The sequence below is a fragment of the Rattus rattus genome, chromosome 2, assembly GCF_011064425.1.
Source record: "Rattus rattus isolate New Zealand chromosome 2, Rrattus_CSIRO_v1, whole genome shotgun sequence".
NCBI classification, from domain to species: domain Eukaryota; kingdom Metazoa; phylum Chordata; class Mammalia; order Rodentia; family Muridae; genus Rattus; species Rattus rattus.
Genome location: NC_046155.1, coordinates 192,948,076 through 192,975,086, shown reverse-complemented (window position 1 = coordinate 192,975,086; position 27,011 = coordinate 192,948,076). Strand labels below are relative to the sequence as shown.

Sequence of the window (27,011 nt, the reverse complement as noted above, 5' to 3'; positions counted from 1 at the left end):
ATTTGAAAGCAACAGAACCCAGAGGTCTTGGTGTAAAAGCCTGCAGTCTAGAGGGAGAGAGGAGGGCCGCCGACAAACGGACAATGGGATAGGGACCAACTTTCTGTTTCGTTGAGCCAGCAAAGCTGTATCAGAGAAAATGCAAGTTCTTAAAAATCTTAATAAGGAAAAAAAAATCTCATCCAGTAGAGTTTGGAGACAAAGAGTTTCTGAATGGCAATAATGAAAAATTTAATTTCTACAGTTAAAACAAAAATGTTAACCTTGCAAGCAAAGCATTGCACCTGGCCACCCAGGGCAAGAGTTAGCGGCTCTTTTTCTCCTGTTACCACCCCTGTCCCTATATAGCATGAAACTTCCAGGGAGTCTTTCTGTCTGTCTTTCCTTTCACTTAGTTAAAAGGAAACAAAATAAATAGAGAAGCTCTGCTGCCCTAGCTGAAGTGACATCCTGTAGAAAGCAAGAGCATGCAGCAAGTGCATCCAAGCTCTTTGCCCGTCTATGCCCCCACTGAGGGGAGCAGGAGCTGGCACTGCGGAGGAAATACTTGCATTTGGCGGCCTGGCTCAATGCCCAGGCTTCTGGAGCAGGCTTGGGAAGGTGCACCAGCAAAGAGATCTAACACTCAAAGAAAGGCAAATGGGCGGCACATGGGACCAGGAGAAAGACTTTGCTTGGCTCGTAATGAGTCTCCCTCCCTCAATACGTACGGGTGAGCTTTATAGATTGAAATAAGGCACCAGTATTCTGGGAAGCTGGGACTGATGAGAGAAAAGAAACGTTAGCTTATCATGGTCTGAATCTGAATGGTCCCCATAAGCTTCTGTTTTCAATGCTGCTCCCCAGTTGCTGGCGCTATTTTAGGGGGTCATGGAGACGTTAGGTGGGGCCTGGATGGACGAAGTAGATGCTTTGGGTGGTCTGTTTGGAAGGTTCTAGACTGGCCTCCACTTGTAGCCATTCTCTGCTTTCTGGCCCCCTGTAATTTGAGAAGTTTCCATCTATGCTCTTGGGACCTAGAACTCAGATGTTTTCCCTACTACAGTGAGCTGGGAGCCTCTGACACTGTGAGCCAAGCTTTAAGTGCTGAACATTGCAGGAAACCTACGCTCCATCTTTCACAGTAACAGGTGAGGTATGATGCAGTGGGTTTTATTTATTTAAAAATATTGTATAATATATTTTGATCATATTCTTTCTCCTCCCCAAGTCCTCCCAATCACCCACCCATCCAATTTTTTTTTTCTTTTTTCTTTTTTTCGGAGCTGGGGACCGAACCCAGGGCCTTGCGCTTACTAGGCAAGCGCTCTACCACTGAGCTGAATCCCCAACCCCTCCAATTGTTGATTTAAAAAAAAAAAATCAAAAGAAGCAGGGCAGTGGTGGTGCACACATCTAATCCTAGAGCTTGGGAGGCAGAGGCAGAGAGATCTCTGTGATTTTAGATCTGCTTGGTCTACTGAGTGAGTTCCAGGACAGTCAAGGTTACACAGAGAAACCCTGTCTTGGAAAGAAAAAGAAAAAAAAGAAAGAAAGAAAGAAAGAAAGAAAGAAAGAAAGAAAGAAAGGAAGGAAGGAAGGAAGGAAGGAAGAAAGGAAGGAAGAAAGAAAAGAAAATTAAACAACAAAATCTAAACATGATATAAGACAACAACAATAAAAACAAAAACAAACAAAACCACATATGCATGTGTGCGCGCGCGCACACACACACACAAAATGGAGTCTGTTTTGTGTTAGCCAATTTTAACTTCTCCTTAGGTATGGAGCCTTCCCTGGAGTACAGTTGACACACCTAGTGACACCCCATTTGAGAAAACTTATTTTTATTTTCCCCATGAGTATCACTTGTAAATAGCTCCTTGGCTAGGCATGAGACCTCTTGTTTGCTTCCTGTCTTACCACTGGGACCCCACTTGGCCTGAGCCTGTATAGGCCCTATGCATCCTGCCACTGTCTCTGCAGGTATGTATGTGTCGGTCCTGTTGCCTCTGGAAGACACTGTTTCCTTGTTTCCTTGTAGTCCTCCGCCACTTCTGGCTGTTACAGTCTTTCCACCTCCTCTTCCACATAGATCCCTGAGCCTTGGGGGAAGGGGTTTGCTGAAGACATACCATTTAGGGCTGAGGGCTTCCAAGTCACTCTCTGAATATCGTTATCGTCCTGTTGCCTGTTAGTGTTCCACAGAACTCCGTGAGGTGTGTAAAAGTAGACTCAAGGAAATGAAGTGTTCTATTTCTATGTTACAACTTCTGTCATCCCCCTAACAGAGACTTTGTGAGACTTGTTCTGAGCTGGGTGTTGGGCTAGGGGTCAGGGATTCAGAGGCTAGAGGCAGGGCCCAGAATCTTTCCGTTTAACTTACAATCTAGTACAGTAGTTCTCACACTGTGGGTCTTGACCCCTTTGGGGGTCACGTATCAGATATTTGTATTACAGTTCATGGAGGAGGAGAAAGCCATGTGGTCACATTAAATTATGAACTGGGATGTTGTCAAAGACAAGGAGATTAGTACTATAAGAACTATATTGATGAAACTTGACTTTTAGTAAGGCAGGAAAAGATTTTCCCCAGGGAATTGTGACTGTATGACCCTAGAGAGCGGCTGAGCAGCGGGAGGTTGGCAGCTGTGTTGGTATGTGCAGAGTGGGTGGTCCACTGTGGGGAGAGTGGTACATTACAGAGAGGTACATTTTATGAAACTTCTTTTCCAACATAGCCTGAGTGATTCCCAAGGACCAGTGAAAATAAACCCACAAATCCCCTTGTTTTAAAATACACAGATTTAAAGATGGTGGCAACAGAGTCCTGAAGCAGGCACAGGGACCGTGGAAGCACAGGTCTTGCACAGTTACCTAGGTTACCAGACCTGGTCTTTACAGCGGAAGGAAGTACCCTGGAGTGTGGACAAGTGCAACTGAAGCACTGAGCCCAAGAGTGTTATGAAGAGGAGCCAATATCAGGTGTACTCGAGGATTACATCCTAGATGTATGACCTTAAATAATGCATGGCCTTTACACTACCTCAATAACATAGGCCATTTCATTTGAATTTCTTTATATTGGTTTGCATTCATCATCCTGAATTTGAAAGCTTCAGTTCTCTCACCCACAGCACCATTAAGGTATTGCTGGCCAATAAAACTTGCACATACATAAGATGGGAAATATGATAACTTGACAGACATTGTGAATGCTCTCCTCAAGAAACTAATTGACATAGCCTTCCTTCACCATTGATGGGGATCCTGTGCTGACGCCTCCTAGCTGTGAAGAGTTACCATGACCAAGGTGATGCTCATAAAGTAGAGCATTTAAGTGGGGGCTTGCTTACAATGTCAGGTCAGTCTGTGACCATCGTGGCAGGAAGCAGGCAGGCCTGGCACTGGAGGGGTAGCGGAGAGCTTTACATCCTAATCTGAGGGCAGTGGGAAAGGGTCGGGAGGAGATAGACAGACAGACACATACACACAAACACACACACACACACACACACACACACACACACACACACACGGGGAAAGAGAGGAGAGAGGCTGGACCTGGTGTAGACTTTTGAAACCTGAAAGCACATCCTCAGTGACACATGTCCCCCAAGGCCATGCCTCCTAATCCTTCCCAAATAGGTGCTCCAACTGGAGACCTAACATTCAAACATATGTGTAGAGAGATTGCCTTGTATATTGTATGGATGCCACACCTGCCAATTAAAAAACCTATGGCCTGGGGTTGGGGATTTAGCTCAGTGGTAGAGCGCTTGCCTAGGAAGCACAAGGCCCTGGGTTGGTCCCCAGCTCCAAAAAAAAAAAAAAAAAAAAAGAAAAAAAAACCTATGGCCTATGGCTTAGGCAGAAAAAAAAAAAGAGGTGGGACATCAGGAAGAGAAAGGAGGTAAGAGAGAAGCCGGGATCCAGATGAGAGGGACACATAGACTCATGGTACCTAAGCACAGGTAATCAGCTACATGACAAATGAAGGTTGAAATAAATGGATATCTTTAGTTATGATCTAGGCAGAGTAGAGCCTAGCTATATGGCCAAGGTATTTGTAAATGTAATTTGAGTCTGAGTCTTATTTCTGGGAACACGGACTGGGAGGCAAAACCAACAAACTCCCTCCCCCCAGGCTCAGGAACCATAAACCCTGCCTACGTGTCTTCTGCCCAGCTACTGGCTGTCAACATCTTTATTCACCAATCAGAAATAACTTGGGGTCAAGGTCACATAGTGTCACCTGGGTCTATGTGTGGACTCTCTTATCTCTGGGGCAACCAGGTCTTGAGAAAACAATGTTAACGTTAGAATACAATCAACATCAGGCCAACCTACTACACATGTGAGCCTCGGGGGTCCATTCCCATTCAAAGCATCACTGCTGAGAATTCTGTCTCCAGAATGTATTTATCCTGCAGGGAAACCGATGATGCAAGGAAATGTCAAATTGTGAGTTTTTATGTGTCTATGTGCTTAAAAGATTTTTTCTCCATCCTCACCACTCCAGGTCCATGGTAATCTTCATTTGACTTTGTTCCTAAGCATTCAACTGTTCAACTTTTCTGGATTCTACAAAAAAAAAAGTGAGATTATACATTACTTGTTCTGGCTGATTTTGCTTAGCATAATGTCTCCAGGTTCATCCATTATCTTAGGGTTTTGCTGCTGTGAAGAGACACCATGACCATGGCAACTCTTATAAAGACAAACATTTAATTGGGGCCGGCTTACAGGTTCAGAGGTTCAGTCCATTATTATCATAGCAGCATGTAGCAGGCATGGTACTAAAGAAGGAGCTGAGTTCTACATCTTGATCCACAGGCAGCAGAAGAGACCGTGTGCTACGCTGGGCAAGGCTTGAGTGTAGGAGACCTTAAAGCCCATCCCCAGAGTGACACACCTGTAGCACTCCTGTAGAGGAGCTCCTCTGTATAGAGTGGTTCTGATGCTTTGATTGAGAATCTGCCTGGGAACACTGAAGGTCCTGTTCCCCGGTTTGTTCTTTGTTGATCAATAAAGATGCTAGCAGCCAATGAGGTGGGCGGAATAGTCGGGACTTTGAGTTTTCCCACAGGCAGGCTAGCAGATGTAGGAGAGGAGAAGATATTCACTGTGTTTTGGAAGGAGAAAGAGTCGCCAGTCATGTGAGATCTAGGGTGGAGTGGCCATTGGCTACTTCCCTGCCTGGGCCTGGTGTAGCAAGCGGGAGATTAGAAACATAATTAAGCAGCAAGAAGAATTCGAGGGGTGGAGCTGGGAGTGAAAAGAAGGGTATGGTGGCTGAGGAAGGCTTAGAAGAGCCTGGCCATTGAGCTAAAGCATATTAAAAATAAGTGTGTGTGTGTGTGTGTGTGTGTGTGTGTGTGTGTGTGTGCGCGTGCGTGTGTGTGCGTGCATATGCGTGCCCGTGCCTTTCTTCTGTGGATCCAAGGGAACCTGGGTGGGGCTAGTAGCATGGTCTGCCTGGAGCTTAAATTGGAGTACTAGGAACTACATGCTACAGTCCTCCCTATGGGTCAAGCATTCAAGCACATGAGTCTATGGGGGCCATTCCTATTCAAACCGCCACATTCATATGACAAATGACAAAACATGTTTGTTTTTAAAGGGATCATCTGTTGATGGATATTTGGATGGTTCCATGCCTTTTGGAAGTGTGAATTGCTATGAACATAGGAGAACAAATTTTGAGATGTGAATATGGGAGCACAAATTTCTCTTTGGGATGTGAATGTGACTTCCTCTGGAAACATGCACAGAAGTGAGATTATTGGGCCAGCCCGTAGTCCTATTCTTAATTTTTTTTTTCTTGAGGAATCCCCATAGTACTCATCAATTTTTCATGATTAAATAAAAAAAAGTGAAGTCAGGCATACAAAAATCATTCAAGTGGCGTTCCAGCGTCTTGCAACAGATACCGATACCTGAAACAATCGGGGTGAGGGCTTCATTTTAAGCGGTTTCAGTCAGGTCAGTTGACTCCCTTGCTGTGGGCCTGTGATAGGGTAGAGCATCGTCAATAGGCAGGCCTGATGAAGCACAGCTGCTCACTCACAGTGGCCAGGAAGCAGGTAAGATACAACCTGGCCTTTTCTTCATCCTGTGCTGATATCTCCCCGTAAACAAGGTGAGCATTCCTAACACCCACCTTACTTTCTGGAAGAATCGTAGCAAGCACTGGCTCCACAAAGTAACGCAGACAAGAAAGGCAAGGACTTTTTGTATGCTGAAGGAAAGCTCTGTTATGACAGGAAACAGAGTGGCTACGGTAGGCAGACTAAGCCTATTCCCACAGAAAATTAAAACTACAAACTGACTGGGAGCCCAGCTGTAGACCTGAGAGCCAAGAGGCCCAGTTCTAAGCCAATTCTGTTACAAAGACAACAAAATCACCGACTTTTATTTAAAACAAAAACCAAGGAACATGCTTCAAGAACGTGTCTTAGAGACCTGCTTCTTTCAGCTAGGCCCCGCTTCTAGAAATTTCTACATCAAAGTAATCTCATTAGGGTATGAATTCTTCAGTAGATTAATCCATTCCTTAGTTTGGCTTAGCATTCTCATGATCACCCAATCTCCTGTTCCACAACAGGAAGTCAAGCCTTTAACACCTGGGCCTTGGGGAGACACTTCCTATTTGTAACGGGAAGGAAAGCCTGAACCCTAGAAGCAGGTGTGGAAAAGCTGTCTTCCCACCTGTGACCCTTTGACTTCACACCTTCCTATCAAAACATGCATCGAGAAATTGTTGGAAAGTGGCATATCAGTCTTTAAACTTGAAACAAGATGGAAAATTCATTATCTCTTGTGCTCTCTGTAACTCTTTGAGGTCGTTTGGTGTTCCCCAGGTTCCCAAATAATTACCCAGAAGATTAATTATTAATGAATGCCTAGGTCTTAAGCTAGGCTTGTTCCCCAACTAGCTTGTAACTTAACCTGTCTATACTATTCTATGTCTGCCATGTTTCATATCTGACTTCCTCAGCTTCTCCATGGCAAATCCTCCTCTCCTATTTCCCAGAGTTCCTCTCTCTCTGCCAGATGTCCGACCTTCTAATCCTGCCTTGGCTTACTGGCCATCGGATTTTTATGACAAGTGATGCTTTTACACAGTGCACAAGAGACTATCCCTACGGTTCCTTGAGTTCAAATGTTGGCATTTTATGTAGTAAAGAATGAGTGGGGCTGGAAAGATGGCTCAGTGGTTAAGAGCACTGACTGCTCTTCCAGAGGTCATGAGTTCAAATCCCAGCAACCACATGGTGGCTCACAACCATCTGTAATGAGATCTGCTGTGTCTGAAGAGAGTGACAGTGTACTTATATAGTAAATAAATAAGTCTTAGAAAAAAAAAGAGAAAAAGAAAAACTGTTTAAAAAAAAGAATGAGTTAATATAAACATATCAAACTAAAAAAAAAAGAATGAGTGGCTTTTTGTTAAGTAACCATTTTTAAAATAAGTTTTCACTCATTTATTGAGTTATGAGTTCTTTGCTTATTAAAACATGAATTTTAAATGGGGCTGGGGAGATGTTGGTGGTTAAGGACACTCACTACTCTGCCAGAGGATCCAGGTTTGATTCACACAGACAATAGCTCACAACTGTCTATAGCATCAGTGTCGGGGGATCCCATGCTCTCTTCTGACACTCATACACATAAAGTTAAATAGATTTTAATATAAACATATGCTGTTAAATAATTTTTAGTGTGGTCAATATGATCTGATTAAACATTCTAGAATTTTCCGGACTTGTACAATACTTCTATACTTATCACGCATGTGGATTGTACTATACTCAAATATTTTTTCATGTTTAGCAATAGTCTTAAAATATTGTTTGCCCTTGATATACAGGGTGATGGGTCCCAGACTCCCTGTGACTATAAACTCTGTTCAATTCCATTCCCCAAAAAACAGGCATAACATGCCCACAGAACTTTTACGCAGCCTCCCATGTATTTTGAACCATCTGTAGTGCAAACAGAAGGTAAATAGCTGTTATGTTGTTTAGGAAATAATTGCAAGACAAGAAAGTTCATGCACCATCAGTGCACGTGCAGTTTTTTTCTTTTCAGATATTTTCAATCTGAAACCGGCTGAATTCAGGGATGGGGATGTCTGAACACAAAGAATTGATTGTATTAGCATTATATAAGCCTCCTAGAACATAAATTTGTATAATTGTGTCTCACTGGGACAGTCCTATTAACAAGTACATAGACGTTTTCTATTTGGCTTAAAATGCTTTGATAAATATCTTTGCTCACTTATCCAGTTCTGAAAAGAGGATTTGTTCCTAGAAGCTGTTGGTCCCGGAGCTGTGGTTAATTTCAATTTTGGTATTACCAAATCAAGTTATTTAAGCCAGGATTTGTTTATCATTGTAAATAGTTAGATAATCACTTCCTCAAAGGGTTAAGGGGTGGGGGCTTCCAGTCTAGTATACAGAAAGAAGGCTCTCAATGGCTTTCCTTTTCCTGAAATGAGAACGACAGCAGCCTGGACTGCCCAGATGGCTCAGCTGATATGGACACAGGCAGCCGCAGTCTCAGTCTGAGCCCCAGGACCTATGTGGTGGAGGAAGAGAATAAACTCCTACTAGTTGTCCTCAACGCACGTGCTGTATGCATGTTCACACTCACAACTTGTGTGTGCATGTCTTACGGGGATAAAACACCATGATAAGCAACTTGGTGAGGAAGGAGTTTATATTGCTTACACACACACTCCCATCAAGGAAGGAAATCAGGGCAGGAACTTGGGGACAGGAACCCGAAGGCAGGAACTTAGACAGAGGCCACAGAGGAACACTGCTTACTGATTAACCTGCATTCTTACAGCAACAAGGGCCACCAGCACAGATGGGGGCTGGGAAACAGAGCTGGGCCTTCACACACCTTTCTTTAATCAAGAAAATACACAGCAGGCATGTCTGAAGGTCAATCTGGTGGGGGCATATTTTCCCAAACGAGGTTCCCTACGTCCAATATGACTCTAGTCTTTGTCAAGTAGACATGAAACTAGCCAAGCAGTAACACACACACATACTTCCAAGCCTGACTATAGCATTGATCATGAGCGCAACACACACAAATATTCACAGAAAACTCTGTATTACCATTTAAACACTATTGTTGGCTGTAACTTGCAAAATTCTCTGGGCAGTAAAAAAAAAAAAAAAAAAAAAGGCTGTGCTGGGGAGCAAACACAAGGGCTCATACATATGTGTCATTCATTCTCCCACCCCAGTACCAGAAGCCACAAATTTGACAGTAAATTTAAATACCAACTTCTTGGGATAGTAGAGTCGATTTTATTCGTCTAAGAAGATAACATCCTTATTATAAACACATGTACTAAACTATGGCACCGATTAAGGTAAACCTTCCAGTTTCATCTTTGGCCAAAGTTTCACTGATCAATTTAAATCATTCGTTTATTAGTAAAACCCATGCAGATCCAACTGTGGACAAACTACTCTCAATTAAAGATGTTATAATTCGGACTCTCTCTTCTTAAGGGAAACCTGTTGCGCCCCCCAAACCTCTTGAGGCATTTTTAACAATCCAAAGGGCAGACGTGGGTCATCTCAGATGGAGTCCCCAAGCGTTCAGGCCCAGAAGCCCAGGCCAGATCACAGCCTCGGGGAAACTCCATACAGGAGGCAGGATCTCCCAGCCTGGGAGCAGGAAGCCATTGCTCGGCCCGGGCTGGCTTATCTGTGTGGCGCTGCTCGCAGTAGTCACCCCCAAGCACCCCGACCCCTCAGCAGCCCAGCCGTGGGCCCGGGATCCCAGTCGGGTGGCTCCCGTCAGCACCTGGGGATCGCTGTGCTCCTCAGGCTCGCAACGAGCTGGGCTTGAGGCGCAGCCCCCCTCAGCGCCGCGCCCCCCAAACGGCTCGCCCGCAAAGACCAGGCCGCGACCCCGGCGCCCCTGAGACCCCGGCGCTCGTCCGACCCCGCAGCCGCCGCTCCAGCCAGGGAGCCGCACTCGGTGCCGCTGGCGGCCGGGTCAGGGCGGAGGCCAGGGCGGGCGAGGAGGCCGGGCTGCGGCCGAGGCCCCAGGCGCGCTTCCGCCGCGCACGCCGCGGTCCATGGGAGGCTTGGCCGGCGGGGGCGGGGGCCGCGCAGCCGGGGACTTTCAGGAACTGCAGGCGCGGGCGGCGGCGGGAGTCGCCGAGCCTCAGGGGCCGGAGCGCCGAGAGCAGGGCTGAGGCGGAGCCGCCGCGCCGGGCCGGAGCCGCCGAACCGCAGCCGGAGCCGTCCTGCCCGCCCGCCTAGGGCCGAAGCTCCGCAGCGCGGGAGACCAGCCGGCCCGCAGGGGCCGGGGAACCGCCCGCCATGGCCACCAAGGTAAGGGGCGCGCGGCGCAGGCCGAACCGGCCGTTCGGCTCCGCGGCGCCGTAGCGAGGCCGAAGAGCCCTGGAGCGTCGCTCGCGAGTTCCCCCCAACCCCCACCCCGCGACCTCGGGCACCGGAGCGGGGTCACGCCGAGCGCTGGGGTCCGCTCACCCGGGGCGGCGGCGGCTCCGCAAAGTTTGCACCTAAGCGGAGACGGGCGCCCCAAAACGCGGAGTTCCCGCAGCCCCGGAGCCGCGGGCCATCCGGACGCTGCCTCTCCGCACGGCGCCTGCCTCCCTCCTCCGGAGGGCAGCCCCGCGCGCGAGGGGGCCGAGCCGAGCCGTGCCGGGTAGGGAGGACGCTGCAGCCTCCCGGAGTCCCGCTCCCTCCGCGCCCACTGCCTTCTAGGCTCTCATTTTTTCCTTTTGTTTTTGCTGGCTTTTTCGGTTTGAATGGGACGTTTTCGGAGCGAATAAAGTATCAAGAGGGAAATGACTGTGCTTTTAGATTACGTGTTTGCCAGCAGGAAAAAAAAGAAAGAAAGAAAATATAAAAGGCCCAGGCCCCAACTGCTTAGTGGAACTTTGGTTCCTGCTTGGTAAATGGCCAGAAGTCTTGGTTTGCTTATTTTTTGTTACTGTTTGTGAAATTAGCAGTCCATTTTTGTTATCTGAGTCTGCAAAAAACCAAACGAAAAAAAAAATTAGTTTCTCCAGTTCCCTTTTCTTGTGAGGTTTCAGTAGTAACTTGGGAATGAAGTAGCCCCCGGGAAAAGCCTGCACAGTCGGTTAACCTCTGATAGACCTGTGATGTGTGGGTAGCAGATTGACTTGTAACTCGGAGCTTGGATTATGTCACCTTTACAAACATCAACATGTCTTTTCCATAATTATTTTCGAAATAGCTAAGCTACATCTGACTTGATGAAAACTTTTTTAAAGATGGGCGTTTATAGAAGGTAATTTAGAAAAGTGTTAAGGAATTTGGAAATGCCTGATTTCATTTAGCCTGTTGAAGTTGGGGCCCAGATAAATGCAGTGTCCTGAATCTATCTAGGTGTATTGTTTATACATAAATGAAGCTTTTGTCAGGAACCTACTGCTGCTGTTGAAATAACTGCCTTGATAGTATATCTGAGCAGTTGTTGCTTGGTTTTATTAGATATGAAATAACTACCTACCTTTTCAGTATACTTATTTTGTGACAAACTTTGTTGGAGATAAAACCTAATTCAAGCAAAAGATTTCTACAGAAATCTGATTTTGAGATTTGTTGCCAAGACGTTTCAGAAGTTGAAAATCCAATTACAGAGTTATCATGCAACCTTGACAGTGGTTTGTGACGTAGACTCTATTCTGTGAGGTCAGTTTGTAATATTTGTACTGAGCTGAGGCGCTCATGCCTATTTCAACTTAGCGACTAATGCACATATCCAAGCATGGTAAAAAGTTTTATTTGATGGCGGAGCCTCGTGTTTCCAGTGAAAAAACACAGCCATCCTTGAACTGAAATTGAGTTGCCTGTGACCTCAGTGCACACAAGCCTCACAACCTGTGTAAGCACTTCCTACTTGTTATCTGCTTCTGAAGGCAAATTCCAGTTCTCCTGGCTGTTGGTGCCCTTCCCTGCTTTGTAATCACAGTTCCAGGTGGCTGGCGTCCCCGCAGACCAGATGACAAGCCACTGCCCTCTGAAGAAAGGGGCTGGCTGGGGAGGCCTCATTCAAGGGAACTCTTCTGCAGTTTTCTCGTTTCCTCTGTCCAGATGGTTCTTGTGTCAAAGCAAAGCTCGTTTTTGAGTTGACATTGTTGCATGCTAGCCCGGGACACACCTCTTCCCATATCCACAGACGGCAGATGAAGAGTTGGATTTCTTCCCTTCCTTTAACCCTGTAGGTGGTCAGGTATACTTAGCAAGTGGACTCATAACACTTAAGTCCAAGTGCTATCCAGGCTTTTGCTGTAAGAACTAAGTGTTGGGACATGACTGCGTCACCTGGACTTTGAGGTAGGGTTGGGGTGGCCTTAGCACTTATGGGAGAATGGTTTTAATTCTCCTCAGATACAGTTTCATCTAAATCATTCCTACGGTACTTTCTTGAATATACATTTATCTCTGAAGTCACACGATTTTTTTTTTTTTGAAAAATATTTATTTTATGTGTATGGGTGTTTTGTCCATGTGTCTATCTGTGTGCCACATGCATCCCTGGTGTCCCAAGAAGAGGGCATTGGGTCCCCTGGAACTGGAGTTAACTGACAGTTGTAAGTAGCCATGTGGGTTCTAGGAACCTAATTCTCTTCCTCTGGAAGGGCAAGCAGTACTGCTAACCACTGGGTATCTCGCTAGCCCAGCATTCTCATGACTTTTAAGAGCTCTTGGTAGAGTCATAATAGGAAAAAGAGAGGGAAATCTTCTAGAACTTGAATTGGGCAGTTGTTCATTGCTGAAGACAATTAATCAGTAACTACATGCTTTAAGGGGATCATCTGGGTTTTGTTTCTAATCTTTCCCCAGTAGAATGCTGAGCCCTGCTTAAGTTCCTGCGCTGCTTGGAGTCCAGTCATGTCTTATTTAGCACACAGGGTGACGGGCCTTAGGAGTGTTTCAGCCTCGACCTGTGTTAGATGCTTCCTAAGATTACGCTCTGACGTAATCCTGAAGTGAATTTGAATAAACGAGTTTATCTAAAGGCATCAGGCCTTGAGAATTGTTTGTATATGTAGAAATGGACATAAAGTAATTCATGGCGGTTGATTAGCTCTAAGTTCCATAGCAGGATTAACACTTGCTAATTGATTTGGAGGATCCTTTTGCTATTACATGGTCATTTTATAGCACTAATAAAATTCTTGGGGTGCCTCATCCCTCCCCTTCCAGCTTCCCGTTCCAGACATAGTATATGACGTTGTATGTATGTGTATGTTATGCATCTTTTTGGGTGCATTAGATGTGTGGAACAGGAGAAATCCGGGCAGGAAATGAGGCCCTGTACTGGACTAGATTCTGGGGACAGTTTAAAAGCAACTTTGTGATCTCTTCTAAGCAAACACTCCTTCATTTGAATAACGGAAGCCCCTATCGATGCTTCTTAAGGATTAAAGTTAAGGGCTGCAGGGATGGGCTCAGATGGTAAAGTGCACAGACATGGGGGTTCCATAATCCAGAAAGCCAAGTGTGCATCCTTAGTTACAGCCCTGGGAAGACCCTGAGCAAGCCCCACTGGTTCCAGCCTGATCTAACCTCGAGTCAGCTAGCTAATGTGTGCGCGCACACAAACACAAATTAAACTTGTTTTCTAGTTTTTTGGAAGGTGGGGTTTTGTGTTTTGAGACAGAGTCTCACCGTGTAGCCCTCACTGGCCTGGCACTTGCTCTGTGAACCAGGCTGACTGTTAACACCTAGATATCTATGGGTCTGCTTCCTCAGTACTGGAATTAAAACCACAGTGCACACCTAGCTGGTTTTTACAATTATAAAAACAGTGTAGCAGGTGCTTCCCAATCACCTCTGTGTAACAGTATTTTATTTGTCTTAAATATCTGTGTATGTGTAGTGAAAGGAAAGTCCTGCAACAGTAGAAACATGAACCAGTTTTTTAAAGAGGAAGAGGTTAGAAAGCATAACAGGTTTGCAAAGATGACTTTTACTGTGTCTTGCCTGTATATTGATCATCAGAAATTAAATAATAGCTTGGCTTTAACTGCTTAAAACTTGGGAGCTTTCAACAGGATTTAGTGGTGTCCACTTGTAATCCTAGTTCCAGGGAAGTAGAAACAGGGAAATCCAAGTTTAAGGCCAGTCTGGGCTCTGTACTGAGACTGTGAAGCAGGCCCTGTAGGTGTGCATTCTGTTCCTTCTTGGATTGCTGTCCTTTGAGCCTTCTCTGTGCTTGTGAAGTCAGCCCAGAGCATCACTTCCAGAAGCCTCTCATGCCATGCCCTGCTTAGAGTCCTGACATCCTTCCCAACTGCCAATTATGTGTGCTTCCATGACTGGTGGCTGCCTCCCTGAGGATGCTGTGGGCCCCTGGAGGCTGGAGTTGTGGGTTTGCTTACCTTTGTATCCCCAGCGACAGTTTGGAAGAGCACGGTGATGTTCTGCTGAATACCATACAGTACACATTGTATTGTGTAGCGACTCATACGTTATAACTGAACTAGAGTAGTTCATCTCCAACTTTAAGTTAACCGTCTTGTAAAGTACGCGTGCACAATGCAAAAATTATACCGTTTAGGTATTAGTAATGTTTTGAAATATAATTGATCTACTCATGGTTACATTTCTTAGTGTGTTAAAGTAGTGGGAAGCAGCACCACATTTTGAGACTCCAAAAGTTCTCGTTAGCCTGTGGGTTGTCAATGTTGTGCATGACTTCCAAATGCTGAAGATTTTCCTGTTATCTTTTTTTGATTATTTCTAATTAGATAGCATTGACTAGGCAATCTGATTGACAACCAGTACTGTAGGTAGAACTTTGTCGAGACTAAGCTTATACTTAGGAGCAGTTTCATCAGTATGTTCTCTGTGCAGAAAGGGAGGGTAAATCAGTTCTCTGTATGTCCATAGTCAGTGACTGTCCATTAGGTTGACCTTGTTAAATATGCTGTATGCATCTACACCCTTTCTGATTCATTGTCTGTAGTTGCTGGAAATACTAAAATGGTGGGCTTTTGCAGAAGAGGAGAAGGGCAGATTTTAAGAGTCAGGGGACCCAGGAGCCTGCTGTGATTTAGCGCCTTCTAGACTTACCCATGACACCTCAACAATGTGGTTGCCTAAACAAAACCTGCATAGTGACCTCACAGTCAACATACCAATAGGGATGGAAATCTCATCCGGCCCCACCCACAAACCTGCATAGTGACCTCACAGTCAACATACCAATGGGGATGGAAATCTCATCCGGCCCCACCCACAAACCTGCATAGTGACCTCACAGTCAACATACCAATGGGGGTGGAAATCTTATCCGGCCCCACCCACAAACCTGCATAGTGACCTCACAGTCAACATACCAATGGGGATGGAAATCTCATCCAGCCCCACCCACAAACCTGCATAGTGACCTCACAGTCAACATACCAATGGGGGTGGAAATCTCATCTGGCCCCACCCACAGTAAAGTGACTGCTGAGGGAGGGGAATCCAGGACTCTCTAGGGACAAGACCCTTGATGGGTTATCTAGGCTCAAGTGGTCAGCTCTAAACACGTGTACATATGAGCAACTGTAAATGTACTGAGGTGCTGTGTGTATGTGAGTGTGTCTCTGTGTGTGAATATGTCTCTCTCTGTGTGCCTCTGTGTGTGAGTGTGTCTGTGTGTGTGTGTGTCTGTGTGTTGTGGGGTGGCAGTGTGATTGTGTATGTGTGTCTGTGTGTGTGTGTGTGTGTTTTTGAGCGGTGGTGTGTGTGTCTGTGTGTGTGTGTCTCTATGTGTGTGTCTGTGTGTGTCTGTGAATGTGTGTGCCTCTCTGTGTGTGTGTGCCTGTGTGTGTCTATGCGTGAGTGTTTCTGTGTGTATGTGTCTCTCTATGTGTGAGTGTGCCTCTGTGTGTGTCTCTATGTGTGTGTACCTCTGTGTGTGAGTGTGTGCCTTTGTGTGTGTCTCTGTGTGTGTGTGCCTGTGTGTGTGTCTCTATGCGTGAGTGTCTCTGTGTGTATGTGTCTCTATGTGTGAGTGTGCCTCTGTGTGTGTGTCTCTATGTGTGAGTGTGCCTCTGTGCGTGTGTGTGTGCCTCTGTGTGTGTGTTTCTGTGTGTGTATATGTGTGTGTCTGTGTGTGTGAGTGAGTCTGTGTGTGTGTGAGAGTGTGTGTGTCTATATGTGTGAGTGTATGTGCTCACACGTCTGTGCTCACATCAGTAACAGTGACGATCACAGAGGATGAGGTTGAGTTTGTGAGATTGGCCAGCTTGTAGAAAGGAGGGGGATGGATGAAAATGTTATAAATACAGCAGGCCATATGCAAAATCCTAAAAAAAAAAAAAAAAAATTACAACAGATTAACTAAAGCTATAAAACCCAAGAATAAATAAAGGGGTGGGCTCAAACAGTTCCTCTAAGCTTACTAGTATTTTTCAGGTAGATTATACCTTTTCATGTGTATCAGCTAGCCCTCCATTACTAGCGATGCAGGGCCTTGTTCCCGTAAACTTCCGGCTAACTGGGCGGTGGCAGAGCGGGCCTCTAGTTGCAGCACTTGGGAGACAGAGGCAGGCAGATCTGAGTTCAAGGCCCGCCTGGTCTACAGGGCTAGTTCAGGACAACAAAGGCTACACAAGGGAATTCTGTCTCAAAAATTCAAAACCAAACCAAAACTAAAACAACAAAAAACCCCAATGTCTTCTTCCGCTGTTAACCTGACATCATTAGTTTCCACTAGTAAGTATTGATTGAATTGTATCTTTCCATCCAAGCTGTCCTTGAGATGCTCCTGATTATGCGTGCTGTAATTTACCTCCTCCTGGCTACCACTTCACAGGCCAACTGAGGGTCAGTCAGCTCTCGAGTGGGGGTGGGGTGGGGTTGGGAGCTATACCTGCCTCTCCTAATCCCAGGTTTTGGGGAGACTTGTGTTATATACCCCCGCCCCCTCCCCCAACTCCCCAGTGGAGAATACTAGTCTATCGGGGTCTCTAAGCTAAAGTCTGAAATCAGTCAATATCACGCTCCTTTTTTGAATTTAAGAATAACTTAAAGGTGCATAACTGCAATGATTTCCTCAGTACAGTCAGTTACTACTTAGCATTAAATAAAATAGAGATATTTTCACTGTATAGAGTTGATGGTTATTTAGATGGGATTCCTTTGGACCCTATCTTTGTATAGCGTATTTTCTTATATTTAAGTTCTTTGCCTCTGTCTTGGGAGTGCTGGGATTAAAGGTGTGCGCCACCACACCCAGCTTCAGCCCTTTCTTGGGGTAGTTTTTCTTTTACTTAAAGTAAGTTGGAATTCTTGTTAAAGAAGGTTTGTTATTGAAAACCTGGGAAGTAGATTTTTCCTGTCCATCCATCAAAGATGGCTTTGCAGGTGTGAGTTCTAGGCTGACCACATTTGCTCAGCACAGTGAGCTTCCTCCTCAGCTTCCAAGGTCGCTGCTGAGAAGCCCTGGCTACAGTTGTTTTCAAGTGCCCTGCATCTCTTCTACCTGTTTTAGGACCCTGTCTTCTGCGTTCTGAAGTCCATTGTGGTGTCAGTGTGGATTCGTGGGCATAGCTTGGGGCTTATGAGGTGTTGGGGGTGGGTCGTATTCTAGTTTTTAAAAGTTCTATTTGGTTCAATAGTTCTGCTTGGTTATTCTTTAATGTCTGATTCCTTACTCATTTTTTCAAGTTTCTGATTTGTCTGGTTGAATAACAGAAGCCAAAATCAGTGTTTCTCTTCTGCTCATCTTTCTCCATGGTCTTGGTTTTCTTGAGTGTTTTGCTATTTTATTTTTTCCTTGGAACTGAATCTGAGTGAGTTCTGATCCTTACACTACAGTTGTGTTTCTCCGGCAGAGCTTGTGTTAGTCCCAGTCCCCCGAGAAGCCTCCTCCCAGTCTTCCCCCCTTCATTTGCTTCCTTTTGCTTGTTTTTCTAGCCATGCCAGACAGCATGGACTTGGGCCTCAGCTCTCAGGGTGCATTCCCTCCTTCACTGGCCCCACACCTGGGCAAGCCCGCTCCTTGCTGTCCCCTTCTGTCTCTGTCTCTCTGGGGTCCTGCTGCAGCCTCATTATCACCGCTGGAGTTTTCTCTCTTACTTCCCTGACTCCCTCAGGCCTAAGTGCAGCTCAGGTCATGGGTGCAGGCTGAGATTCTGCGTGGCATGTGTACCTCTCCCGGGATTTTCTTTGTTTACTCTGTTTTGGAGCTTTCCAGAGCTTTTCCTTTGTGCTGACTCAGCAACATGTCTTGTAGGCCATGTGATCATCTGCCGTTTGCTTGAAATTTTTATTGCATTTTGTTGTTCCTGCTTGGAATAGAGCCAAGTCCGAGTATCCTGGAAGCACTCTGGAGCGTGGAAGAGAGTGGAGCGTGCACACAAGCTGTGTAAATCTCATCTTTGGAGATGTTTCTGTGAGCATTTGGATAAAACAAGAGATACTGCCAAGCTTTCAAAATTGTACATTGTGTGCATTTCCCAACTTCCCTGTTGGCATTTCTTTTTTTTCTCATGGTCATTAAAACCATGATGTTCTACCCTTCCCACTCATTTTTAGACATAAATATAGTATTTATAAATTATTTAGACATTATAAATACAGTTGACTCAATTTTTCTGACTTGTTTTTAATATCTGAACATTGAGTCATACCCTATGACAGGAAAAGGCAGGACTCACAAGAGTAACAGACTTTCTCTGCTTCTACTTGAGGAACAGCATTTAGTGATGAGATGTGTGGTGTTCTGTTAGAGTGCTCTTTAGTAGACTTAGCCTGCCTGGCAGGACCAAAAGTGCATTTCAAGTGTCTAGTCACCCTGACTGGGCTCAAATCTTATGCAGTACTTGTCATATGAAGCCATGTTTAGGACCCATTGAAGAACATGTGCTGGGCAAATAGTCTACTGCCCTGGCTTATTCCAGATTCCCCAATGACAAGGACAGAGCGTTTACAAGTGGATAGTTATCTTACAGTGATGTTTTTATATACTATTTTTGGTTTGCAGTGCTTAGAACGTGTTCTAGGGCCAGGGTTCTCAGCCCAAGGATTTTCAGATTTTTAAATCATTATTTCTCCTTTTTATATAATCCTAGATCCCAGCCTAGGGAATGGTGCCAACCACAGTAGGAAGGTCTTCCCACCTATCAATATATTATCAATATAACCCCCCATAGACATGCCCAGACACTAACCTTTGCCAAGATCATTTCTCACTGTATGCTCAGAGGCTTGTATGGTAAGTGATTCTAGATCCTACCAAGCTGACAATCAATACAAACCGGTACCAATACTAATGAGGTCATAATACCTTTCCGGATGAAGTCTTTCTCAGTGAATTGTACTTTCATGTAATGTTGCTGTATGAGATGGCAGTGTGTGCATGAGATGGCAGTGTGTGCATGAGAGAGATGGCAGTGTGTGTGTGAGAGAGATGGCAGTGTGTGTGAGAGAGATGGCAGTGTGTGTGTGAGAGAGATAGCAGTGTGTGTGAGAGAGATGGCAGTGTGTGTGTGAGAGATGGCAGTGTGTGTGTGAGAGAGATGGCAGTGTGTGTGTGAGAGAGATGGCAGTGTGTGTGTGAGAGAGATGGCAGTGTGTGTGTGAGAGAGATGGCAGTGTGTGCGTGAGAGAGATGGCAGTGTGTGTGTGAGAGAGATGGCAGTGTGTGTGTGAGAGAGATGGCAGTGTGTGTGTGAGAGATGGCAGTGTGTGTGTGAGAGAGATGGCAGTGTGTGTGTGTGAGAGATGGCAGGTGTGTGTGTGGGGAGAGATGGTGGTGTGTGTGTGAGAGATGGCGGTGTGTGCGTGGCGGTGTGAGATGGTGTGTGTGTGTGGGGAGGGATGGCAGTGTGGAGAGGATGGCGGTGTGTGTGTGGGATGGCGGTGTGTGTGGAGGAGGAGGCATGGCGGTGTGTGTGGGGGGGATGGCGGTGTGTGTGGGGAGATGGCAGTGTGTGTGTGTGTGGGGATGGCAGGGATGGCAGGTGTGTGTGGCAGTGAGGGAGATGGCAGGTGTGTGCGTGTGTGGATGGCGGTGTGTGTGGAGATGGCAGTGTGTGCGTGAGATGGCCGGTGTGTGTGTGTGGGATGGCTGTGTGTGTGAGAGGATGGCAGTGTGTGAGGGGAGGATGGCAGGGGGATGTGTGCGTGGGAGAGGATGGCGGTGTGTGTGTGGGGGAGATGGCAGTGTGTGTGAGAGATGGCAGTGTGTGTGTGTGAGAGATGGCAGTGTGTGTGTGTGAGAGAGAGAGATGGCAGTGTGTGTGTGAGAGAGATGGCAGTGTGTGTGTGAGAGAGATGGCAGTGTGTGTGGGAGAGATGGCAGTGTGTGTGGGGAGATGGCGGTGTGTGTGGAGGTGGCGGTGTGTGTGGGGATGGCGGTGTGTGTGTGGATGGCGGTGTGTGTGAGAGAGGGGTGTGTGCGTTGGATGGCAGTGTGTGCATGAGGGATGGCAGTGTGTGGGGAGAGGATGGCAGTGTGTGTGTGTGGGAGAGATGGCATGGTGTGTGTGTGCATGAGAGATGGCAGTGTGTGTGGAGAGAGATGGCAGTGTGTGGGTGAGAGATGGCGGTGTGTGTGTGAGAGAGATGGCGGTGTGTGTGGGAGAGATGGCGGTGTGTGTGGGAGATGGCGGTGTGTGTGAGAGAGATGGCAGGTGTGTGCGTGAGAGATGGTAGTGTGTGTGATAGGAGATGCCAGTGTGTGAGGGGATGGCAGTGTGTGTGAGGAGATGGCAGTGTGTGTGGGAGAGATGGCGGTGTGTGTGGGGAGGCGGTGTGTGTGAGAGATGGCGGTGGCGTGGTGTGTGCGTGGGGAGAGATGGGTGTGTGTGGAGAGGATGGCAGTGTGTGCGTGGGGAGGATGGCGGTGTGTGTGTGGGGGCGGTGTGTGTGTGAGAGATGGCGGTGTGTGCGGTGTGTGCGTGAGATGGCAGTGTGTGCGTGGGGATGGCGGTGTGTGCGTGGGAGGAGATGGCGGTGTGTGCGTGGGGAGGATGGCGGTGTGTGTGTGGGAGGGATGAGTGGTTAGGAGATGTGTGCGTGGGGAGATGGCGGTGTGTGTGCATGGGAGATGGCGGTGTGTGTGTGGGAGGGATGATGGCGGTGTGTGTGTGGGGATGGCGGTGTGTGTGTGGGGAGGATGGCGTGTGTGTGTGAGGATGGCGGTGTGTGTGGGGAGGGGATGGCGGTGTGTGCATGGGGTGGCATGGGGAGGGGGATGTGTGTGTGTGGGATGGCAGGTGTGTGATGGAGGACCTTTGAGACTCCTGCTGTCCTCTGTTATAATTGTACCCAGTTCATGAAAGCTTGAGATTTCCTTTGAATTTTACATTGAGGAAAAAGAAAGAGAAAGAAATGCCCTCAGAATGCAGTGTACTAATAACCCTGTGACCTAGTATTGCAGTGGTAGACTGACAGAGATGGGGAACCTGGGTTCAGATCCCACAGAAGTCTAGTTACGGTGCTGTGGGAAAGTCCTCAAGGCTCACTTTCCTCCTCTGCAAAATGCACAGGTTGAATGGATTCAGTGCACAGTCCACACTGGCAAAATAAAGAAGTATATTGATAAATAAAATTACTTTTTTTTCACTGTACAACAGATTTCATCCCGTTTGCCCCAGGAAAGTTGAACTATAATCTGTTGGTCCCTAGAGTTGATCATAGACCTGAGGGTTGAAGGTCTTTACATTTGGGGTTCCCTCAACTGGCCTTATATATGACCTTGTCTTGCCTTCTAGTCCCTCCAACCCTTGAGGGGCTTGCTCTTCAGTTTGTGCTCCTTAAGCTGAGAGTTCAGTCCACCTACCCTCCTGTATCTCAGGGCATGGGAGCCATTTGCAGGTTCCATGCTGGGTGGGGGCATGCAGATCTCTGCGTGGCTTGATGCTTTCCGAGCAGTCTACTAGGTGTCCATTTGGGTGCTGGAGGCCAGCTGCAGACTCTCCAGGTCTCACCACTGTATCTGGACTTTGTCTGTTTCCCACTGCCTTTGCCCAGAGCCCCAGCTCCCTTTCCTGCCCTTGTTTCTGTAGGAGGCAGAGAGAAGGGCTTTGTGTCCTTGCTTGCGCTCTTCCCCCACCCCTCTCTCGCAGGATTCTCACAGGTGGTTTCTGTAGACTGATTTGTCACATCTTTCAAGATAGTGGTACCAATGGTTTGAGTTAGAGAAGAGCAGGAGAAACCCACCCAGGGAGGAGGAAGAGGAAGAAGAGGAGGAAGAAACCCACCCTAAAGATCCAAAGCAGCACTACCAAAGTATTATCTCTACCAACCGAGCTTAAGAGCCAATTGACCAATGGATCTGACTTTAGAGCAGGAAACAGTTGCTATGGTTGCAGTGTGGTTTTGTAGTATTATAAACATAGAACGTAACGTAGGATTCCTACACCCAAGTAGCAACCACATTGAGTCCAGTGTCTTCTTAGCATTTAGGTTGTAGAGGCAGGGAGATCAGAGGTTCAGGGTTGTCCTCTACTCAGCAGTGAGTTCCTGGCCAGCCTTGTCTCATACAAACAAACAAGCAAGCAAGCCGTATTAATACCTTCTTTCTGTGTAGAGCAGAATCATACTGGGTTTACAGGAACTCCGTTGGGTCCTCACTATGTGAGTCTTTCTGCTACTTTGTCCTCTCACAAGTTTCATCAGGCACTTATTGGGCCAAAGAATGTTGAAATGTAAGGAATATAGTATCCAAGAAAATAATTTTTCAAACTGCCATCCTCTGGGGACTAGAAAGATGGTTCAGTGAGTAAGGGCACCAGCTGCTCTTTCAGAAGACCCAGGGTTCAATTTTCAGCACCCATAGGACAGTTCACAACTGTCTGTAACCTCAGCTCCAGGGAATCTGACACCCTCACACAGACATATATGCAGGCAAAACACCAATGCATATAAAATAAAGTCAAACCCTCCCCTCAGGACTTTCTCCTGTGGAATTCACCTTCTAGTGGGGATGGCCAGTTCATGAGGTGAGTGAGGAGAGGGCCTGCAAGGGCGGAATTCATGTGTTTTAAGAGGTGAGTATGTATTGCACAGTGGGAGGTGTAGTGGTCAGTGAAGTCCCACAGGAAGGTGACAGGTGGAGATCTGGAAGAGGGAGTGGTCCTGGCTGTGCATGTCTGGCCAGCACCTGAAAAGGAGGCACAGAATTGGCTGTAGGCTGTGGCTGGGGCCTTGTATTGATTTGGCAATGTGAAACCTACAGGAAGAAAGGTTTTCACCACACCCAGATGACTGGCTCCTTTGCTCCTCACTGAGCTTGCCTTTGTTGGTCAGAGCTAACTGCTGTGCTGTTCGTTTAGATACTGAATTGAAGCCTTTAATTCCTTCTTAAAACTTAATTAATTGATTGTATCCAGCACACTCTTTGCTGTATATAAGCCAATCAGTGAGTTTCGGAAGAGCTGGAGGACCATCCTTTTAGACCTTGAATATCCCAATCAGTGAAACAAGACCATATCTAATGTGATGAATCTGAAACTCAGATGGAAGCTTTGGACCACACTACTGGACATGTAGGCACATAGCCCATAGGACCATTCATTCCTTTGAGCTAAAATAGCCTGGTTGCCCTGACCTCCCTGAGGTCCACCCAGATAAACTATTTCCACACGTCTGGAATACTGAGGCTCAATTAGGCCTGACTGCATTCCTCTGTTGATGTGCATCACTGATGCTGGTTTCTGGTGTAACTCCCGAAGACTCCAGTCTTGAACAGAGCAGGGTATGAGGCAGCTGGAGAACCGAGAACTGGGTCAGAGTGTTCCTCTGGGCTCAGAAGAAGTGACATCATCCTGGCTTAGTACTTCGAGAGTCAATGAATCTTTGTTCTTCCGTGGGTCATCCGGTGATTTTGTTTGTTTATTTGCAACATATTAATGGAGTTTCATAAAAATTCCATGCCTGTGAGTTGTTAATATAGTATCCAAATATTTTGGCATACTTCATTATTTTTTATTATAGCTTTTTGTAAAAAATTCAAACCTAGACCAAAGTAGAATGGTACAGTGGAGCAGCCCAGGCCACACAGCAACCATAGTGATGAGATTTTGGACAGTGTGGCTTTTGTCAGGCCTCTGTCCCCCCCGTCTCCCTTCCCTCAGTATTTTGAAGAAAGTTCAGACCTTATTTCACGGAGAACATTTTCATATATGTATCTCAAAGACTTTCCAAAAATATACTATTAAACCCATTATCATATTTACACATTAAAAAATAACTTAGTAAATATTTGGTCTTAGCAATAACACATGTGTATTATGTGTAAACACATAATAAATTGTTTTCTCTGTTTATATTGCTTATGGTGATTAAGGTGAAGACAGAGCCATCTAGTTAATTTAGATGGTATTAGTGTCTTAGGGTTTTACTGTTGTGGAAAGACACCATGTCCAAGGCAACTCTTACAAGACAACATTTGATTGGGGCTGGCTTACAGGTTCAGAGGTTCAGTCCATTATCATCACAATGGGAGCATGGCAGCATCCAGGCAGGCATGGCGCAAGAGGAGCTGAAAATTCCACCTCTTGTTCCAAAGTCAGACAGGAGAAAAGTGACTTCTAGGTAGCTGGGAAAAGGGTCTTAAAACCCATGCCCATAGTGACACACCCACTCTAAGACCACACCTCCACATAGTGATACTTTCTGGGCCAAACATATTAAAACCATTATAATTAATAATTGTCAGTTGTGTGAACTGTTCATGTTAAAAACAAATTTGCTGTAGAGGGGGTTGATATAGCGTGATATACTTAGAAGCTTTAAGATCCTTGCATGTGCACATGTGTGCACATATTAACTTGCTAACTCCACTCATTCAGCAGAAGAGTGGAGACGAGGGAGATTGATTGCAGCTGAGGTGGAAGATGGCTGGGCAGCTCTGAGCTCCTTGGTGCCTGAAGTTGTTTACAGACTGATGGAAATGAAGATTAAGGGGAAACACTGGACACCTTGTTTTAACTGAATGTGGAAGCATCCATGTAATTTTAAAATTTTCAAAGCTTACTTTTAATGATGGTTCTTAAATGCTTTAACCCCCCTCCTAGCTTACCACCCACCAGAGGTAGTGGAAAAGAAAGGATATGGGGGAAGTGAACCTGTTTAAAAATTGTTCTTTGGAGCAAATCCTATCTGCATTGTCAGGAAATCAGCAGTTCAGTTCACAGGTCAGCAGCAGCAGCAGCAGCAGCAGCAGCAGCAGCAGCCAGCAGCAGCTCCAAATGCTTCACGGATACACCAGCAGTCCTGTTTGGTAGAGACAGGATAGCAGCAGCAGTGGCATGACCTAGCAGAGACAGCTAGGCCTGAGCTGACCAGGCACGAGTCAGCAGGAGGGATTTGGACCAACAGGAACGCCAGGAGAAGTTCTCAGCTGTTCCTCTCTCAACGAAGTGAAGATAAGTGAAGACTTGAGACCGAGAGGTGTTGCACAGCTAGCTCTACAAGCAAGACCTTCTCACAGTCTTTTGGGCCCTACTTATACTTTCTCCAAACATCAGGTGTCCCCCACTGGTCCTGCTTCAGCACGTGTCTTGCCTCAGCCTGTGAGTCTGTTTCAGCTGACATCACTCTGCCACTTGGCCCAAGTCCGCAGAAACAGCAAGAAGCCTCAGCACAGCACCAGGTTTTTTGGGGCAGTTTTCTCTATGGAGTTCCAACAAAAGGAGCTCAACTTTGCAATGTAAGGCAGACCAATACATGTGTGTTGTTAGCCAAGAATCCTTCATCACGTGTCCTTTCAAGTGTTTGCTTTAGCAAAATGTCCTCTCACCTGTGTCCGCTTAGGAAAACACTCCTTCACCTGTCTGCCCCAACAAAACACCGCCCAACACAACCGACTTTCCAAAGAACCCATCGAGTTCCCACTTGACATCCGCCTGTCCCCAGTCCTTAGCTCTCAGGCAGTGTCCTCCCTTGGAGCATTCCTGTGATGGCAGCTCTTTAGGGATCTGTTTGTATAACCCATGTCGTAATGCATGGCGTACAGCTTCCATTTTTAGTTTGTCGTAAAGAGCTCGAAGACTTGGAAAGCGATTTCAAATCATCATGAGTAGAGAATTGTAGATTTTCAGAGATACTACCATGTGTCTTAGCTGTTGGCCTGGTCAGACTTACTGAGCTCTTTAGTGATTTCCTGTTAAGGTTCCTCGAATTGTTCTAAGAGACTTCAAAGACTGTTTTTACTCAGCTCATCATTTGAGCAATAATTTTACAGCTCCAGTGACAAGTACACGGCTATAAACTGGCTTAGAAACTGTCCCCACTATCTCTTTGCAAGCATGTGATTCGTTGGTGGAATCAGAACTACTCCCATGTTTAGAGTAGGTGGCTACAGGCGAAGATCGCCACGTGCCATATAACAGAGTATGCCTTGCATTTGATAGGTTTCTAAGGTGAGAGCCTTCTATAAGTGAGTCCTTTTTTTGTAGCATAGGCTGGCCTCAAGAATGCAGTTCCCCCAACCAGCGTCTAATATTTGGGGGTGATAGGCATGTGCCACATACCCAGCAGGAGTCCAGTTTTGAGATCTGTGACAGGTTACCCTTAATGACTTACGATAGAGTACGGTTCTTATGAATCCCAGATTTGGCATTGGATAGAATGGATCAGGTCAGGTACTGAATTCAGTATGCTTTTGTTACTTAGTATTGCAGCTTGACCCCCTTCCTTAAGTCTGTCAGGAGCCTAATGCCATGTCAAAACTTACTAAATAATTAAAATACATGTCTTCAGTCAAAGTACATTCTAAGAAATTATGTTTAAAATGTTAGTGATAGTTTCTTGAAGAAATGTGGTGGCAGAATTTTTCTATACTACTTTATAAACGGGCAGAGAGTTCATAGCTGTTAAATGTAGAGAATCTTACGGTTGGAATAGTTACAGGTGACCGAGTACTTACAGGGTTTGGAGGCACTCTTTGATTTCACCCTACATGCAAGGGGACTGTTTAATTTTTGAGAAAACCTATTCTGCTGGTGGTGACAAGGTCTAAGCTTTCTGGGTGTGTCAGTCCACCCTGTG

General features: G+C 46.2%; 1 protein-coding gene across 1 annotated transcript in view; it reads left to right on the top strand.

Annotated features, from left to right (window-relative positions):
* Positions 1-10,038: 10,038 nt before the first annotated feature.
* Positions 10,039-27,011, top strand: part of Snx9 (sorting nexin 9) — a 78,828-nt gene continuing 61,855 nt past the window's right edge. The window contains exon 1 of the mRNA XM_032894751.1: positions 10,039-10,352. Within this exon, the coding sequence (XP_032750642.1) occupies positions 10,341-10,352 (12 nt within the window). The 5' untranslated portion in view covers positions 10,039-10,340. The remainder of the gene's footprint in view (positions 10,353-27,011) is intronic.